At 38.9% G+C, this 19298-nt stretch overlaps 1 protein-coding gene across 1 annotated transcript; it reads left to right on the plus strand.

Moving 5' to 3' along the window:
- Positions 1-10255: 10255 nt before the first annotated feature.
- On the plus strand, positions 10256-13911 carry LOC130714088 (2-methylene-furan-3-one reductase-like). Its single transcript, XM_057563955.1, has 4 exons — positions 10256-10736; positions 11595-11918; positions 12263-12422; positions 13522-13911. Exons 1-4 carry the CDS (start codon positions 10323-10325, stop codon positions 13785-13787), a joined length of 1164 nt encoding a protein of 387 aa, XP_057419938.1. The 5' UTR covers positions 10256-10322; the 3' UTR covers positions 13788-13911.
- The last annotated feature ends 5387 nt before the right edge of the window (positions 13912-19298 follow it).

Genomic DNA, 19298 nt, shown 5'->3' on the forward strand with positions numbered 1-19298 from the left:
TATGGTAAATAAATTATGGATTTCATGCTAAAGGTGTTCAGCCACATGCATCATCCTCATAGCTAATACATGGCACATAAAGACATTAACTTTCATACAACATGTAAGCTAAATCTAATTATATTTCCAAAACAATCAGAATTTCCGTAATCTGGAAAAACAGCAGGGACACCAGCCACTAAAAGCGGTCTCCTGAATTCGTTACTGAACCAAAAATCATGTATTTTATATGCCTAGAAAGCTAACTTAAAGTCCTACAATTTCTTAGTTGATCACATCTTCATTTGAGCACTCTAACTGGGCGAAAACAGGTCTCGAAGTGTACTGTCCAGCCCAGGAAATTTTGGACAGCAGCACAGCATCATCAAATCCGTGCATAAATCATATAACAGTTCAGGAATTACGCTCACAGCAGAAACATATTTCAGTAGAGATAACCTACATGATTCGTTACTTGTTCAAAAATTACAAATGACCTCAATTTGAAAAGCTAACAGAAAACTCTACCACTTTCTAGTTCATCAAAGAATTTTCTGGGCACATTAACAAGGTGAAAAATCACGTTGAAGTTAACTGGCAGAGATAGCAGATACAGAGCGCTGAAAAACATGGTTTACTAAACTGAACTTACAGACCTCGTCTCTCAACCAAAAATTATGTACCATATCATTCCAGAAAGCTCTTTCAAAGGCCTACACTTTCTCAGTTCAACGCAACATTATTCGAGCACTCTAAACAGGCTCTAAAAGGCTTCGAATGTCACGGTTCATACCAGGAAAATGACCAATCCGTTTTATGTTCCAAAATAAGTGATTAAAGTTGTTTCTCATCAAACAAGACACAAAACCTAACAAGCATGCTACCTAACAGTCCTTATGTGCGTGATCATAAAGAAAATCAAAAGGGAACCTCAACCCAAAACTCCTAGCATACTATGGTTCTGCCCTCACCCCGTTCAATCACACAAAAAAAAAATCCCAAAATCAATGAATTTCAAATCAGATTTCCAGAACATCATTAACAGAAACAATTCTACATCTCCCAAATCCCTAATATCATTCACCATAATTCCATTAGAAACTCAAAATCCCACCCTTACCTTTGGATTGAGTGCAGCTCCCGTTCCCGATCGAATTCTCCGAAGCCGATCCGCTCTCCCTCTCTTCCTGCTATTTCACGCACAACCTTCTTCTTCTTTTTTTCTCCTTCTTTCACGCGTCCTCTCTTTCTTATTTTTTTTTCTTTAGCTGCTTCCCCATCCTTATTAAACCATCTAAACCTAATTCCTCAAGGGCTAAACTAAAAATCCTAAAATCTCTCCTAGTCCTTGTCTCTATTTTTAATCCTTACTTTCACCCCCTAGCTCTCTTTCATTTCATAAAACACACCCAGCATCACAAAAAAAATATTTTATTTCATTAAAGTATTATTATATCACCTATTAAACCACCATACAATATAATCTTAATTAAAATAAAATACCAACATTATTTTAATTAAAAACGGGGTGTTACAACTCTCCCCCAATTAAGAATTTTCGCCCTCGAAAATTTCCTTAAACGAACAATTCGGGGTAGGACTCCCTCATCTGACTCTCAGGCTCCAATGAAATAAAGAATGCATCACACCCATAATAATAATGACAATCAAAGATGTACCTTTAATAAAGCACGTACTTCGAATTAGTCTATCCTCAGCAGTAGTCTCAGCACCAGATAAAGCAAACACCTTCCCCCTTGCAGGATCCTTCTTGGGTTTGTCACAATTAGTACTGATGTGACCTTTCTCTCCACATCTGTAGCATGCCACAGTTTTACCTTCTAGGCACTCAAAGGATTTGTGGCCCAGCTTGCCACACTTAAATCATGTTGCTTCTGAATTGGGACATTCAGGAGAACGATGTCCTTCAACACCACACTTGTAGCACCTAACCGGATTAGGAGCTCCTCCCCCACTCGGCTTCTTGTCATGACCAGCTTCTTGCTTACCCTTATCAGCAGGATTCCCATACGGTTTCCCTCTGAATTACGCCTTTTCTTTCTTCTCTTTCAAAGACTTGTAGTGAGCAGCACTTTCCCTGCTATCCTCATCATATATCCTACTCCTGTTAACCAGGTCAGAAAATCGGATAATCTATTGATATCCCACAACCTTCTTGATCTCAGGTCTCAAACCATTCACAAACTTGTTACACTTAGATCTCTCAGCTTCGGCAGTATTGTAGTGGGGACAAAACTTAATCAATTCCTCAAACTTTGTAGCATACTCCGCCACGGTTCCATTACCCTGCTTCAGTTCAAGAAACTCAATTTCCTTCTTTCCACACACATCTTCTGGATAGTACTTCTCCAGAAATGCACCCTTGAAAAGATCCCAAGTAATCTCCATCCCATCACCTTCAAACCTCTGAACAGTGTTGTCCCACCAATCTTAAGCTTCTTTCTCAAGCATATGGGTGCCAAACTGCACCTTCTGCGCGTCAGTACAATTCATGACTCGAAAGATCTTCTTAATTGCTTTCAGCCATGCCTGTGCTTTGTCAGGGTCGTATGCTCCTTCAAAGGTTGGCGGATTGTTCCTCTGAAACTTTCCCAAAGCATGGAATTCAGCCTGATTATGGTTCCCAAGGTTCGCTTGCTGACCTTGCCCAATGGCGCCAGCCAACATTGCCAATGCCTCAGCGATAGCTTCATCATTCCTTCCGGCAACCATTTTCCTGAATCTCCAAACAGCCAACAACTCTTATCAAACAACAACTCGATAGTGCTACTTACACATATCGAGTATCAGTAAGTATTAGAATATATATTATACTAAAAACTTGGTCACTGACCAACCATTGCTCTGATACCACTAATGTAACACCCCAATTCTAAACGGCATATGTATTGCAAATATCAGAGTGATAAAAATTTTAACACTCATGAGGCATTACATAATCACTTAAAACATTAACATAATGCTCTTGTTACAGATACATAGCACATAAACTTTGAGATGAACTCATAAATAAACTTAAATGCTCTTGTGACAGTTAATTAGTCTTTGAACTAGTTCACTTTGACAAATGGTTATGCAGCGAATCCAATGTCTTTAAAACTTAAAGAAAACATAGTATCTTGCCCACAACTTAAAACATAAACAACTTCTCAAATAACAACTTAATTCAAATTATAACAGAAGGAAAACAAGCGTCCATTTCCCCCCCCCCCGAGTGCTACGTATCAGAGCAAGGACTCCAACTCGAAATAAAGGCTATAGACTACTCCTCCTGATTACCTGCACGTTACCAACAAGAGTAACATTCAAACAGAAGGGGTGAGATATCGAGTATCATAAATATAAGAATGGCAATAAATATGCTAGATTAATGCCACACCACTTCTTTTTATATTCATATAGCTCAGTTACTAAAACAGTCACAAATAACGTCATCGACTCGGATACAATTCGAACACAACAATGACTATGCATATGTATGTGGTACCAACAGGGCTTCAGCCCTCATCACTAATTGCCAATTATTGGAGGCACAAGGCATAAGCCTTCATCACAAATCGCCAATACATGCCATCACAGAGTATGCAGATGCTATGCGACTCAAAAGGACGTATACATCTCATAATCATCACTTCAACATGAGGCATTGCGCCTATATCACTACATCACTAACATCGCTTAAAACAACACAATTCAGCACACATGCATTTTTATTAACTATACAATTACCCTGACATCTTAGGCAATTTTGGCACCAAATCAATGAAACAACTCACTTAAGCATGCAATCATGGAAGAAGCTATCACATATGGTAAATAAATTATGGATTTCATGCTAAAGGTGTTCAGCCACATGCATCATCCTCATAGCTAATACATGGCACATAAAGACATTAACTTTCATACAACATGTAAGCTAAATCTAATTATATTTCCAAAACAATCAGAATTTCCGTAATCTGGAAAAACAGCAGGGACACCAGCCACTAAAAGCGGTCTCCTGAATTCGTTACTGAACCAAAAATCATGTATTTTATATGCCTAGAAAGCTAACTTAAAGTCCTACAATTTCTTAGTTGATCACATCTTCATTTGAGCACTCTAACTGGGCGAAAACAGGTCTCGAAGTGTACTGTCCAGCCCAGGAAATTTTGGACAGCAGCACAGCATCATCAAATCCGTGCATAAATCATATAACAGTTCAGGAATTACGCTCACAGCAGAAACATATTTCAGTAGAGATAACCTACATGATTCGTTACTTGTTCAAAAATTACAAATGACCTCAATTTGAAAAGCTAACAGAAAACTCTACCACTTTCTAGTTCATCAAAGAATTTTCTGGGCACATTAACAAGGTGAAAAATCACGTTGAAGTTCACTGGCAGAGATAGCAGATACAGAGCGCTGAAAAACATGGTTTACTAAACTGAACTTACAGACCTCGTCTCTCAACCAAAAATTATGTACCATATCATTCCAGAAAGCTCTTTCAAAGGCCTACACTTTCTCAGTTCAACGCAACATTATTCGAGCACTCTAAACAGGCTCTAAAAGGCTTCGAATGTCACGGTTCATACCAGGAAAATGACCAGTCCGTTTTATGTTCCAAAATAAGTGATTAAAGTTGTTTCTCATCAAACAAGACACAAAACCTAACAAGCATGCTACCTAACAGTCCTTATGTGCGTGATCATAAAGAAAATCAAAAGGGAACCTCAACCCAAAACTCCAAGCATACTATGGTTCTGCCCTCTCCCCGTTCAATCACACAAAAAAAAATCCCAAAATCAATGGATTTCAAATCAGATTTCCAGAACATCATTAACAGAAACAATTCTACATCTCCCAAATCCCTAATATCATTCACCATAATTCCATTAGAAACTCAAAATCCCACCCTTACCTTTGGATTGAGTGCAGCTCCCGTTCCCGATCGAATTCTCCGAAGCCGATCCGCTCTCCCTCTCTTCCTGCTATTTCACGCACAACCTTCTTCTTCTTTTTTTCTCCTTCTTTCACGCGTCCTCTCTTTCTTATTTTTTTTTCTTTAGCTGCTTCCCCATCCTTATTAAACCATCTAAACCTAATTCCTCAAGGGCTAAACTAAAAATCCTAAAATCTCTCCTAGTCCTTGTCTCTATTTTTAATCCTAACTTTCACCGCCTAGCTCTCTTCCATTTCATAAAACACACCCAGCATCACAAAAAAAATATTTTATTTCATTAAAGTATTATTATATCACCTATTAAACCACCATACAATATAATCTTAATTAAAATAAAATACCAACATTATTTTAATTAAAAACGGGGTGTTACACTACCAACCTTGCTTTCTTTCTTGTTACTTTGCCATCTTCATCAACTTTTTTTATGAAGACCCACTTTGTGCCGATAATTGATTTACCGTGACGTTTAGGCACTAGAGTCTAAGCTTGGCTTCTTTCAAACTAGTTAAGTTTTCTTGTATAGCTTGAATCCAACCCTCATCTTCTAGGACTTGCATAGTCATTTTCTTCTCGGAAAGTTTACCTTGTTCTGACTTTGTCTAACACTCTTCCTATGATCTACTCTGGAGGGTGATTCGTTTTATATCTTCATTCTCTTGGATGTGGTGTGGACGATCTAGATTGGATTAGAGATTCGGCCTTGTCAGACAATAAGGGTCATCAGACGAGGGTGGTTTTCATGGTGAAGCACCACCAGATCATTCCTTGATATTCAAATCTGCAAGGACTTGCTCAAGGCTCACAAGATCATCATTAGTATTACGATCATCAAATTTGATATTTATAGATTCTTCTACAACCATGGTTTTTGAATTGTGAACTCTATAAGCTTCTGAATTTAGAGAGTGACCAAGAAAGATGCCTTTTTCTGGCTAGGCGTCAAACTTACCTATAGACTGTCATTTATGTTGAGGATAAAGTAAGGACATCAAAAAGGATGAAAGTAGAAAATGTTAGGCTTCCTTCTTTTCTAGAGTTCATAGGGAGTCTTCTTCCGAATGGGTCACATGAGGATTTTGTTCTGAATATAGCTTTATGTGTGAACTACTTCAGCCCACAAGTATTTTGGAAGAGTGGTCTCACTTACCATGGTCCTCGTCATTTCCTAAAGTGATATATTCTTCCTCTCAGCTACTTCGTTTATTTGTGGTGTTCTCGGAGCTTACACTTGAAGAAAGCTCTCATTTTGTTCATAGAATTCTTCAAATTCTTGGTTTTGGAATTCTCCTTCTCTATCACTTATGATGGTTGCTATGCAATAGCTTTTCTCATCTTTGTGACTTTGGTACTTGGCCTGGGTAAATCTTGTGTAATCATCAAATGACAAAGGCATATTGATGTTCAGAAAGACTAGTCGTTCTGGTAGGTCCAAACAAATCCATCTGCAACATCTCTAGGGGTCAGGAAGTACTAACACTTTTCTTCACTTTGAAAGAACTTTTTAATGTCTTTCCTTGAACACATGCGTGCATGTGTCATTAGACTTGAAAGATAGCTTTGGCTCACGTCCTAGGTCATGTTTGATGATGTTGGTAATGGTCTTTAAGGAGGTATGCCCTAGCTTCCTGTGCCAAATCCACCTATCGTCCTCTGAGAACACAAGACATTGTTAAGTTCAAACGCTAATTACATTGTTTATCATATTTCGAATGATATCAATTTTCAAGAGTATAAGTGTAATGGATAAAATGTCATATGAATTATATTTGGACCAGGCGGGCTTATACAAGCCTACACCCCACCCAGACTGAAGGACGCTCGCCTAGTGGATAGGGGCTTAACTTGGCGACCACTAGGGCATTGAATAGTCACATGCCTGAAATGTGGCCACAGGGTCTATTTTGTCTCACTTGTATTTGTCTTATTTGTCTTTGTCTTATTAGTATTAGGATTTGGGCCTTGGTTGTAAGGCTCAAATCTAGGAATCTTCTAGATAAGGATGACACCCACTATAAAAGGGGGATCCTTCATTGTACTAGACACCTTTTTGATCATTAATGAGATACTTTCCTTATTTTTACATCATTCTTACACTTTATGCTTTGCTAGGGTTTACAAGGACTTAGAATATTATTTTAGTAGACCTTAGACAAGAACAATATTTTAGGAAATAACACTTATGTCTCTCATGCCTTATCGTCTGATGATAAAGTGCAAGACTATGCCAGAAGACGGTCCACACAAGACAAGAAAGGTCAAAGCTAAAGAATAGATTGTACAAGCTTGTGAAAGTCAAATATGCTAGATCGTTTGCCATAAGAGAATACCACACTCATGAAGATTTTCATCGTTTATCTCAAAGCTGACTAAAGGAAGTAATGTCTAGAGAAAGAGAGGCATATTCAAATTGAAATCTCTCTGACATTCTTGAGGAGAAAGTCAAGTGCAAAAGAATCACGTGATACTCTACAAAGCACATTGATCAAGGAAACAAGTATAACGTGGTCAAAATGAAGTTTCCTCTTTCTCTCACAAAAGGACTGGAACAAAGCTCTAAGTGCTACCAACCGACTGACAAGATACATTTTGTAGCAACAAGTCACGGTCAAAAGGGTACAAGGAATTTAATGCACCTGAAGAAACGTTTGTTTGATCTAACATCTAGAATTTAAGATGACCTACACGCTCCAACGGCTCTCAACAAACCCTAAAAGCACTTGAAGTATACAAGGAGGACTTGAAATTTTTCAGAGGCAAGAAATTGAACAAAAACTTTCATCTGACTTCAAAAATCTTCATCAAGTAAGCAAGAAAGAAAAGTCCCCACATCGTCTGGGAGAAATACCTAAGAGTCAAATCCTTATTTCGAACTCTCTCTAGATCAAGAACACAAAGTACATCACGGAGTCAAACCTTATTCAATACTTTGTAGTTCCTGTGCTAAGAATTTCTACTATCCCTCTTGTGAGAAGAGAACCTTCTAGAGCCAAACGATCTTTAAAAAGATCTCAGGAGAAGTCTTGTATAATACTTGGTGAAGGAGAAGTCCTTGATAATACTTGCTTAGGAGAAGTGCTCCAAAATACTTGGTTGGGAGGAGTCCTGTCTAATACTTGTTGTGGGAGAAGTCCTGTTGAATACTTGTTGTAGGAGAAGTCCTTGAGACATGATAGTGAAAATCTTGGCTAAGTCAAGGACTAGAAGTAGCCCATCGTTTGTGGGTGAACCAGGATATATTGTTGTATCTGTATCGTTTATGATCTTACTCTTATATCCACTGCACCAAACGATTGCTAAAACGTTTTATAAACTTAGATCACCCATTGTTATATTTTGGTTTTCTTTTTCCTTTTTACAATGATAATCTAGGATCATTTAAATTCAGTCATTTCTTTAAGAACCAATATGTAATCAGTGTGGTCAATTCATGAATCTCTTTCAATGAAATTGGCCTTTGCAGGATCTTTGCTACATGTTTTCATCTCTATTGTTAGTAATCTATATATGGTTTATAATTATAACTCTCATCGGTAGCAATCTACCACATTATTCTATGTCTAAATGAATATCATTACGCCTGAGCATTAACTTGGTTTTGACATAGCTTTAATCAGATTGAAAATCAAGTACCAAACAATTGTATCTCATTATGACAGCTACAATAATTTCATATTGGTCAATTCTAGCTAAGTTTGATGAATCAGATCTCCCTAGCATGCATATTCAACTGCAAATAATAAGAAACTATCATTAACTTAGAATACTATGTCAACTTAACTACTTTCATCATGTGAGATTTTACCCTGTGCAGGACATTCAAGCAAATTGAATGGTTAGGGGTAATAATTTTTTATTAAATAAATAATTTTTTAAATAAAAAAAATTCATAAATCAATATAAACACTATAATCTACTTTTACTTTTGTTCAAATTACATGGTAAAAATGTCGTGCGGAGATTAGAAAATTTTAATACATATATAATATTTTATTTAGGTTTTAATTATAGAATTTCAAGCTCCCACTAGAGGAACGAACATGAAAATTCTTCCATATAAAATTTAATAGACAAATATGTTATGATAAAATTTCTCTACTTTATATTTTACGTAATTTTTAAATACTTTTTGGAGTTAGCACATGTATAAAAGTATGGCAAACTGATGGTAAAGTTATGTCATATGGGGATTTGAAAATATATATATATATATATAATAAAATTACAAATTTTTTATGTTCAATTACAAAGTTTCAAGTTCTCACAAGGAGGAATGATCATGAAAATAGTTACAAGTAAAAATTAATAGAAAAATTAATAAAAATTATGATATAATATCTATACTTTACAATATAATATCAGGTTAGAAGTTCTTTACATAACAATATTGTCTACATCCCATTATTATTTTTCAAATTACAACGTAAAAACGTCTCACAGGGAGAAACACCTCACAGAGAGAAACATTTTACATGAAAATACTTTAATGTTAAAACTAATAGAAAACTCCATTTTTCATATAATCTAAGGGCATTCTTCATAATTTTTAAAATAATTTTAGTAGTACATATATTGATACATATTTAAAAATATAAAAGCAGTAGTACCCTTCATAAAGGAACGGGTAAGCAAAAATATTTTATAGGACACATGAAGAAATGAAAATTTTAGTCAATTAATTCATTTATTTTCCAGAATCTTTATATTATTAAATGAGTGTATAAGTTTAAAACATTGAGTGTCTCAATTTATATTTTTAAATTTCATTCTTAGTAGTATCTCATTTTAATATAACTAAAGAATTAATTAATGTCTCAAATGCAATAGCAAACTTTATCGTGCAACACACGGGTAACACGGGTAGAAATATATGATTCAATAATGTAAATCTAAGTTTTTTTTAATGTTTCATATTGGGATACTTTCTAATTGTTTGTTTTAATTTGTTTATAAGCAATGATTTTTTTTTATATAATCAACACTATGAAAAACCCCGCTGTGCTACGACCCTAAGGTTGTTCATTGATACTCATTAAACAATTTTTTTATTAGATATTCAATTGGGCGCATTTAAATCTAAGCAACAAGGCTTTTAATATAAGTCTTTTTATCTACTTTGCTCATCATTCTCAAGATATTAATTGATGAATCAAATACAATAAACAAACTCGGGTAGTTATTTCACATTTTGTGACGTTGGGTTGTGACTTGTCGAGCATCCATTGGATTTTGTGTATGCAAGCGTACGTGAAGCCAATGTTGCTGCCGTACAATATCACCATCACTAACAAACAGAAAATGAACACTAACATATAACCACAGGGCTAACTGTTGAGCTTGAAGCAGAGACAGGTGTGATAATCCGTTAGCAAACATGTTTCTCTCAGCTGCACTCTCCTCCACAACTTCCCACCTCACTATCCTCCCTTCTCTCATCACTTCCACAACCTCTCCACTTTCTCGCAGATTTTCCTTTACTTTCCTAGAAAACAGAAACCCAACAACCACAACAACCCTCTTCCCTTACAAGCAGAGACTCTTGGTAAAGTCTCAGGCTACTGCACCTGCTTCTTCTGAGGCAGTGAAAGTGTCACCTGTACCTTCTGAGATGAAAGCGTGGGTCTATGGGGAATATGGCGGTGTGGATGTTTTGAAATTTGATTCCAATGTTGCTGTGCCTGATTTGAAGGAGGATCAGGTCCTTGTTAGAGTTGTTGCTGCAGCTCTTAACCCTGTTGATGCCAAGAGAAGGCAGGGGAAGTTCAAAGCCACTGATTCTCCTCTTCCGGTGACTCACTTTCTTTCACATTTGTTAATTTTTCTGTTCTTTCCCTCTGTCTCTTGTTTTTGTTTTTATTTTATTTGGGGTGGGGGAGTTAGGTGAGTGTCGATGATTCATGGTCTAATCTAAACACCAGCGGATTTGATGTATTGGGTTGAAGTACCCCTTGTAGTTATATTCAATAAATCGTCATGGCTTATCAAAAAAAAAAAAAAAAAACCAACGGGTTGGTGAGAGAGTGGAGTATGACAGGATGTCGCACCTCACAAAGGTTGGTTGCAGGTTCGAGCCTACGCTCGTTATCTTTATGTGAGGTAAATGTAAGTCTGTCCTAAGTGCAAGACAGCTTCCAATGAAGGATTTTGTTCCTATTTTATTGGGGGTGGGGATGATGAGCTGAGTTTCAATGGTTTATGGTGTAGTAGGAAAATAGTAGCTCTGAGAAAATCATGGTAGGTGGTAATTTCTATTCCTAAAGAATAAGGATAATTAAATTAGCTAGCTTATTTTAATCTTCTTTACTATGCAAAAAAATTAGAGCAAATTTTGTTTCTGAAAACAGTTTTACAGAGCGTTGGAAACAGAAAATAAAGTAACAGTTTTATAATTAAAACTGAACAGAAAATGATATCTAGAAACCAAAGAGCACTTGGTATCTCAATTCAACTGTTTCTGACACATGAAGAAAAGAGGAAATAAGTTCAATAATTCTTATGGCCAAGAGTCCAAAGTTTGTATGATGCAGTGCAGTCTTACAGTAGAATTCAGGTTGAAAAAGGGAAGAACAGTTTCAGTTGATTTCTTAATTTTGTATCATGGGGATAGCTAGGTAATGAAATCAAATCTGGCTTGTTTTGTCTATAGACTGTTCCGGGCTACGATGTTGCCGGTGTGGTGGTGAAGGTTGGCAGTGAAGTAAAGGAGTTCAGAGTGGGTGATGAAGTATATGGAGATGTAAATGAGAAAGCACTAGAAGGGCCTAAGCAGTTTGGATCTCTGGCTGAGTACACAGCTGTTGAGGAGAAATTGTTGGCACCAAAACCTAAGAATTTGGATTTTGCTCAAGCCGCTTCTCTTCCTCTTGCAATTGAGACTGCTTATGAGGGTTTGGAGAGAACTGGATTTTCTTCTGGTAAATCCATTCTTGTCCTAAATGGTTCAGGTGGAGTTGGAAGCCTTGTTATTCAGGTAATTATTCTCCAAATTAGTTCTTTCATGCTGAAATAAACACAGTCATTATAGACTTTAGAGTTATCTTAGTACATTATGTAACATAAACTTCTTTATTTGAGTTATCTGAGTATATTATGTAGCCTAAACTTGTTTTTTGAGTTATCTTAGTACTTTATGTAACATTTAATGTTTTGAGTGATAAAGGAATGCATAATTTACTTGACTAGGCATCTACAGATGAAATAAGTTTCTGGTTTTAAGTTTCAAGCATGAGGCAAGTTTCTGGTTCTAACATTGAGATGGTTTATGAAAATCATACAATTAACAAGTTATATATTTTATCCATGCCTTCAATACAGCTTGCTAAGCAAGTTTTTGGAGCTTCAAGAGTTGCTGCAACTTCAAGCACTAGAAATTTGGAGCTTTTGAAAAGCCTGGGAGTTGATTTAGCTATTGACTACACAAAGGAGAACTTCGAAGACTTACCAGAGAAATTTGATGTTGTTTATGATGCCATCGGTAAAATTCTTTTCTACTTGTTCAGTCCTGTTACGTTCTTCTGCGTTTTCCATACAAATTACGCAGTTCTCTAATAATATTTGAGATTGTATTTGATGAATTCTGTTAAGTACACTAAGCACTAGCAGTAGCTTTCTATTTTCCAATAAGCCGTTAGTAATGTTAGTTTAGCTTTCCTAATTTATCAGGTTAGTTAGAAATTAGTTGTAACAACTAGCAAGAGATAGTTATCACATGCAGTCATCTACATATGCTAGTATACTGTATAGAATACTCTATAATGTATAAATACACACAGTGTAACAAACTCTGATTCATTTTTTGGATAATAGAATCATTCACAAATTCAATTCTATGAACTTCATTCACTACAAAACAATCAAGGGAGAAGAGTTTGTGAAAATAACCTTGCTATGGCCTTGCATGCCAAAATTTCTATTTCATTAGATAATTGATTAATGGAGCTAGAAGTATATAAACCATGTTTATTGAATATGAAGTGACATTTTCAATGTAATTTCAAGACTATATAAAGCCTGTTTAGTATAGAAAAGTGTTATTAGTATGGGTAGATAGTCTTTGAATTTGGGTTAGACCTAATCTAAGCTAGCTTAGGGGTGAGGGTTACTCTATCATTTATAAATATTTATTTGACATTTCTAGTGAATGTGAGACTTCTCAACACATCATCTCACACCCAGTACTGAACATCTAGAGCGTGGAATTTGCACGAATGAACATCTGCGGGTGACTCATATATGAGTGGTATCCCATAAACAGATTTAAGATAAACTCTAATACCATATTAGAATTCGGGTTAGATCTATCTCTACCCCAAAAGCGCTTAGGAGTGAGGCTTCATCTACCCTTTACAAAGACTTATTTGGCTATATATCTAGTCAACTGGTCAATCTGAGACTTCTGAACAAATAGAAAGGAACTTGCTAGCATTTATGTCTTTATACCCAAAAATTCATTAAAATAATCGAATATATTAAGGAAGATCCATCAAAAAATATTCCTATAACCTCTCTCTTTCAGATCAAATTGTACGACTTATAGTGTGTATTGTTTTTCATTTTTTGCTGGTGATTTGCAGGGCAATGTGACAGAGCAGTGAAGGCGATCAAAGAAGGTGGTAGTGTGGTAGCACTCACAGGTGCTGTTACACCACCTGGCTTCAGATTTGTAGTAACTTCCAATGGAACTGTTCTGAGGAAATTAAACCCTTATTTAGAGAGTGGAAAGGTGAAGCCAATTGTAGACTCCAAAGGTCCATTCCCTTTCACCCAACTAGCTGAAGCCTTCTCTTACCTTGAAACAAACCGAGCTACTGGAAAGGTTGTTATACATCCCATCCCATGAATTAAATAAAAGTAATAGTCAATTTTGCTATGTGTCTTGTAGTGTTCACTGTTCACACTATGAGTAAATGTAAATCAGAGTTCAGATAACAGCTGCAAAATATATAGCTTCACTCTTACATTCATACTCCTTTTAAAATTTCCATGACATTTAGTCCATTATATTTACTTCAACATAATAAGACGAGAAGGAGAACAAGTAGTGTTTGTACAAGAGAACCTGTTGTTCTGTCAAAAAGAAGACACAGAGACTTGTTACAAGATGCAAGTACTTTTTCGTAATGTTTGTAGGTGCCATACATACCATGATAAACACCTTGCCGTAATGTAAGCTCCTTTATCATGTCTTCTCGGACTTGCTTTCAATTTTGTTCTCCCTTACCCATCAAGGAAGAAATGCATCTATATCCACAATTGTCATCATCTTCAACATTGTGAATGTCAATGACATACTCACGGAGGAACGGGCACTTCATGGATGTAGTTGGTCGAGTAAACTTTGCCTTTCGGGTGCTGTGGCGGAGCTTAGCTGAGTTGCTTGCTATCCTCTTGCTTCTCTTCTTAGGTGCAGATTGCTTCGAAGGAATGCTCTTCCGTTTTGTCGACCGGGTCTTACGCCCCTTGCCTTGTGGAGCTGATGAGTTGCTAGCTTGCTTTGACCCAGCTATTGCATCAACATTCTCCCAAGAACAAGGAATGCGTCTGGTAGAACCCTTAGGTTCATTGGGCCGACCCCTTGTAGGCAACTTGTTTAGAGGAGGACACATAGAAGTCTGATCCGGGTATGCAATCTCCCGAAGCCTCTCTTTGATAGTTTGTCTTCTTGAAACATTAGCTTCTTCAAACATCTTTGCAATGTGGACTGGGCGAGACCCCAGGGTCCCTCGCCCAGGAGACCTGACCTTGGGCGTAGGACACGCCATGACCTTGGGCCTCCCTTCCTGAAGCCCAACTGGCCCATTTAGACAGACTAAAGGCGCCAAAGCCCAACTCCACCTCTATAAATAGGAGGGGAACAACAATTGTAAGGGACTCTTAGCTCATTTGAGAAATAATAACATTGAAATTCAGTTATATTTTCTCTCTCTAAGCGGTCAGAGTTTATCTCTCTAAGCATTCACATCACTTTCCTCACACTTTGGGTACTACCTTTCCTCTCTATGTTCTAGCACGGAACATTTGGCGCCGTCTGTGGGGATCGGTAGATTTTTATTCCCAGACTATGTGGATTGTGATTCAGTGGAGTGAAGCTTGCTTTTCTGTACGATTTTCCTCATCCGGACTTGGTTCTCGGGTTATTGCGATTTGATTTCGAAAAGTTTGATCCTCTAAGAGATTCTCCGTAATTCGAAGGTTTTTGGCGGAATTTTCGTTTTCATTAGCGAAGTTTGATGAAGACGCCTCGCCAACGACGTGGCAACAACGTCTCTTCCCCGCGCACCGCAAGAAGCAATAGAAATCGCTGTGCAGAAGCACGTCGAGCGCTAAGTGGCGACTTAAAGATGCAAAATGAGTGTTTACAGGAGCAGTTGAGGTACTATCACCTCCGGCAGTGGAATCAAGAGGAGGAGGAAACTGCGGCTACGGCCGGAACCAAGCCTTTCTCGGCGGCACGACGAGAGGTGACTGTACCGGACGGCATGACGAACCTCGTGTTGGAGGCGTACGACGGACAAACCAGTCCAAAGGATCATCTGTCTCGTTTTGATGCGAAGATGGCGAGGTACGCGGTTTCTGACGCTGCGAAATGCAGGATGCTTCCATCAACGTTTCGAGGCGCGGCAAAGGAATGGTTCACGAATCTGCCTCCAGGATCCATAGCTAAGTTCCGCGATTTCTCATCAAAATTCCTTGACCATTTCTCTGCGAGGACGATCGAGGATCTGTTTGATATTCGGCAGGAGGAACGTGAAACTTTGAAACAATATGTGAAACGATACAGTGCCATATCCGCGAGGTTCGAGGAATTGCAGCCATGCGTGTGCGTGTGCGCTTTCAAAGGCGGTCTGTCCCGGGGAGAATTTTATTGCGAGCTGAGTAGGGAGCTGGCATGCTCAATGGTGGAAGTCCGCGCCCAAGCGCAGGACTACATCTTAAAAGAGGAAATTGAAGCGCACAAGAGGAAGGGCGAGCGAGCGGCAAAGGTGTCGAAGACAAGGAAAAGGATACAAGACAAGGAAGGGCGAGCGAGCGGCAAAGGTGTCGCCGATTCATAAAGAAGAATAAAAGACAGCTACTCCGCCCGAAAACGAGGGATAGAAAGCACTGGTGCCCTAGCCGAGAAGCGAAGGTAAGCCAGCGAATGAGGTCGCAGGGATGCTCAAACAAGGAGTTAGCAAAGTTACTTCTCGAGGCAGAAATTGAGAACATGAACAGAGTCGGCGAGTGCAGAAAGGACCCCAGAAGCGAGGCGAGGAATCCGCTGAGGTGGTGTGAGTACCACAACTTAGAGGGCCATAACACCACCGACTGTTTCATGCTGAAGGGTCGAATCAGGCAGCTGATCAGGGCGAAACGGCCGCAAGAGGCGAAGGGGAAGGAATTTGAAGAAGCTGATAGCGGCGAGGGCGGAGGAACGGTTGAAGCAACGAACACAATCGCTGGAGGTTTCGAAGTTTGCAACGACGTATCGGCGGCGGGCCGAGAGACAGTAGGGGCGACAACATCGGTACAGGTGTATCCAGGACCATTTGGGTGCCCACATCCAGACATAGTGATGTCGACCGCGGATTTCAAGGGAATCAAGGCCCATACGGACGATCCGTTAGTAGTAATGGTAAGAATAAAAGGTTTTAATGTACAGAGGGTGCTTTTAAACCAGGGCAGCTCGGCGGATATAATCTATGAGGACGCATTCAGACAGATGGGGCTGACGGACAAGGATTTAAAGCCATACACGGGAAGTTTGGTAGGTTTCTCCGGGAAGCAAGTTCAGGTACGTGGCTACGTAGAGTTGGATACAGTTTTCGGAGTGGGCGAGGACGCCGAGCTCTTGAGGATAAAATATCTGGTCCTACAAGTCGCGGTAGCTTATAACGTCATCATAGGGCGAGGTACCTTAAATCGCCTCCATGCAGTGATATCTACGGCCCACCTTGCGGTAAAGTATCCCCTACTTTGCGGAGGGATAGGGAAACTGGCAGTAGACCAAAAGGGGGGGAGGAAGTGCAATAGCCATTGCCTCAACCTGTATGGCAGAAAAGGAGCTGGCGACGAGCACAGGTGCCACGAGATTGGGACGTATGAAGGCGGTGAAGGTGAACAAGAGCGTTTGGGAGCACAGAGCCAGAGCGACGGCGACGAAAGGAAGGGGGGGAATCAGGGCGAAGAATCCCGTTGGAGAGGGGAAGGCAAGCTCTATGCTCAAAAAGATAATGAGTGGTATGACGAGAACTGGGACATGAACGCTACCAGTAGAGGAATACTGGAAGTCGAGCCCAGACTCACCAATGAACAAGAACAACGCTTGAGTGAACTAGTAGAAGATAACGTTGACCTCTTCAATTAGGTGAAAAGAGGAACTGTTTGTGGGGAGCTGCCTGCATTTTCTTGGCCCCCTCGGAAGGCAGGAAAGGGAGAAACTCACCGTCAGACCGGAAATGAAGGAAAGAAAAGAGCAGAAGGAAGGGGTAACAAGAGGGAGGGCGAGCAACAAAGGGATGGGGACAGAAGACCAACGAAGTCAGCTCGGCCTGCTAATCGCGAGGAAGGACAGGGACAGATCCCTCGCCACGGCAGAGAAGGCAAAGAAGGCGAGGAAGACAGGATGCTGGGAGTAATACTCTGATTGAAAAGGAGACCAAAAAGCAAGGACCAAAATAAAGATGCACTCTTTTTCTCCGACATGAGAGTTTTTTAACGAGGCATCCCTCGATGTAAAAATTTAAACAAATCAAATACAAAAGGATATTCTTAGCAATACTCCTGTAAGACCCAAGTTTTTAAGTTTAGAATAAGTGAATAAAATTCCTATTCGCGATTAGGTTTGATGTATCGTGAAGGGAAACCTGAACAAGAGTTTATTGAATGGAATAAATTTATGAAGGAGAAAGTTCAGGAAAAGTCTAAGGATTGTATCAAAGTCGATAAAAGTTATAGCACGATTAGTATTCGCTTAAACCTAGGGCAAGAGTACTAGTAAATAGCTAATTTACACTTAAAGACACGATGGAAACTAATTCCAAAAATCTTCAGAGAAATTTTAGAAGTTCTCTTAATCCATCTATAACAAGCGTTTCGATGCGAAACCATAGAATGTACGAACGTCCGATTCCAATCCTCGGAGGTTTGCCGAAACTAAAACCCTGATAGTCCAAGAAACCTAGAATGAACGGCTGATGAAGACTTTTTCTATTCGGAGCTTCAAATGAAGATTCCACACGCGTACACCCATTTCTCTTGATGTTTCCAATCTTTCTTCAGAAGGAAGTTTTCTCTTCCGACATCCACTGCAAAAAGTAGTTTTTCGGGTAAAATAGATTTACACCGACTTTGGATTGTTTACCTTAATTCCAAGAAACCTCTTTTGAGTTTTGGAATTCTGTCGCCAAAACCTATCTTAGAATTCACGGAGAATGAAGCCGGAAAAATCGGAATCGCAAATTTTCATTTTCCCGCATTTTCCATCCCCTATAAATAGGAGAAAAATTGCAAAACCCTTCACCATTTCTACCCAAAACCCGCGAGCTCAAGGAGGAGGAAGGAGGAGAAGATTTTCGCCATTTCTTGCTTGATCGTTGCTCTAATAATTGCTGCTTGAAGGTATCGAGGTATAGTTGCTAATCCTTGCCTCTGATCATCAATTCCGTAGTTTTTCTCTATGTCTTTCCGTACTCTAAGTTTTGAGGTTTTTGCAAAACTGTCCAAATAACTTCATCTTTCTATCTAAACATCTTCCCTACGTGCCCAAGAGCATGTTTAGCGGATTACATTTCGCCGATTCTCGACGAATTGCCGCCGAGTTTCAATTCTGCTCCAAATACCCATTTTTAGACAAAGTTTCGTCCTTTGGGCTGAAAACTATCGACTTAGCTTAGCGTTAGTAGGATTAGTTGTCATAAACGTCGTTGGTGACGTCCCCATCCAATTTGTTTTTCGAAATTCCAATTTTGAAATTCTGAGCTAAAAATATTGACCAAAATACCCCTGCGACAGTTTTCGATTCAATAATTTTTCCGAGTTTTGAGTCGCCTTAGTTACGACTAATGATAGCCTAGGAACCAAGTTCGACCGAAGAAAAGTCGGCGCACACAATTAATGTGTGTGGCCGTGAGCTCTCTAAGGGAGGGAAGAAAATTCCTTTTTCGAAAACTTGTCCGATCGCGTTAGATTATCGTACCTCGGAGTATATGCTACTTCGTGTAACCTTAGTGAGTATTGATTGCTGAGTTTCTGACTGATTATGATGGAATTCTGTGGTTTTTTGCTCTAAGGTTCATTTGAGGAATTTCCCGAAGAACAAGGCGTGGAGTGTGAAGGAACGTTCGAGGATAACCCTGGAGGAACTACAGGT

This window comes from Lotus japonicus, chromosome 4 (assembly GCF_012489685.1).
Source record: "Lotus japonicus ecotype B-129 chromosome 4, LjGifu_v1.2".
Lineage (NCBI taxonomy): Eukaryota > Viridiplantae > Streptophyta > Magnoliopsida > Fabales > Fabaceae > Lotus > Lotus japonicus.

Excerpts from the sequence above, each read along its gene's own strand:
- LOC130714088 (XM_057563955.1), top strand. The coding sequence starts at position 10,323 with ATGTTTCTCTCAGCTGCACTCTCCTCCACAACTTCCCACCTCACTATC. Across the intron at positions 11,919-12,262 it reads TTGGAAGCCTTGTTATTCAG|CTTGCTAAGCAAGTTTTTGG; the intron begins GTAATTATTCTC and ends CCTTCAATACAG. Across the intron at positions 12,423-13,521 it reads TGTTGTTTATGATGCCATCG|GGCAATGTGACAGAGCAGTG; the intron begins GTAAAATTCTTT and ends GGTGATTTGCAG.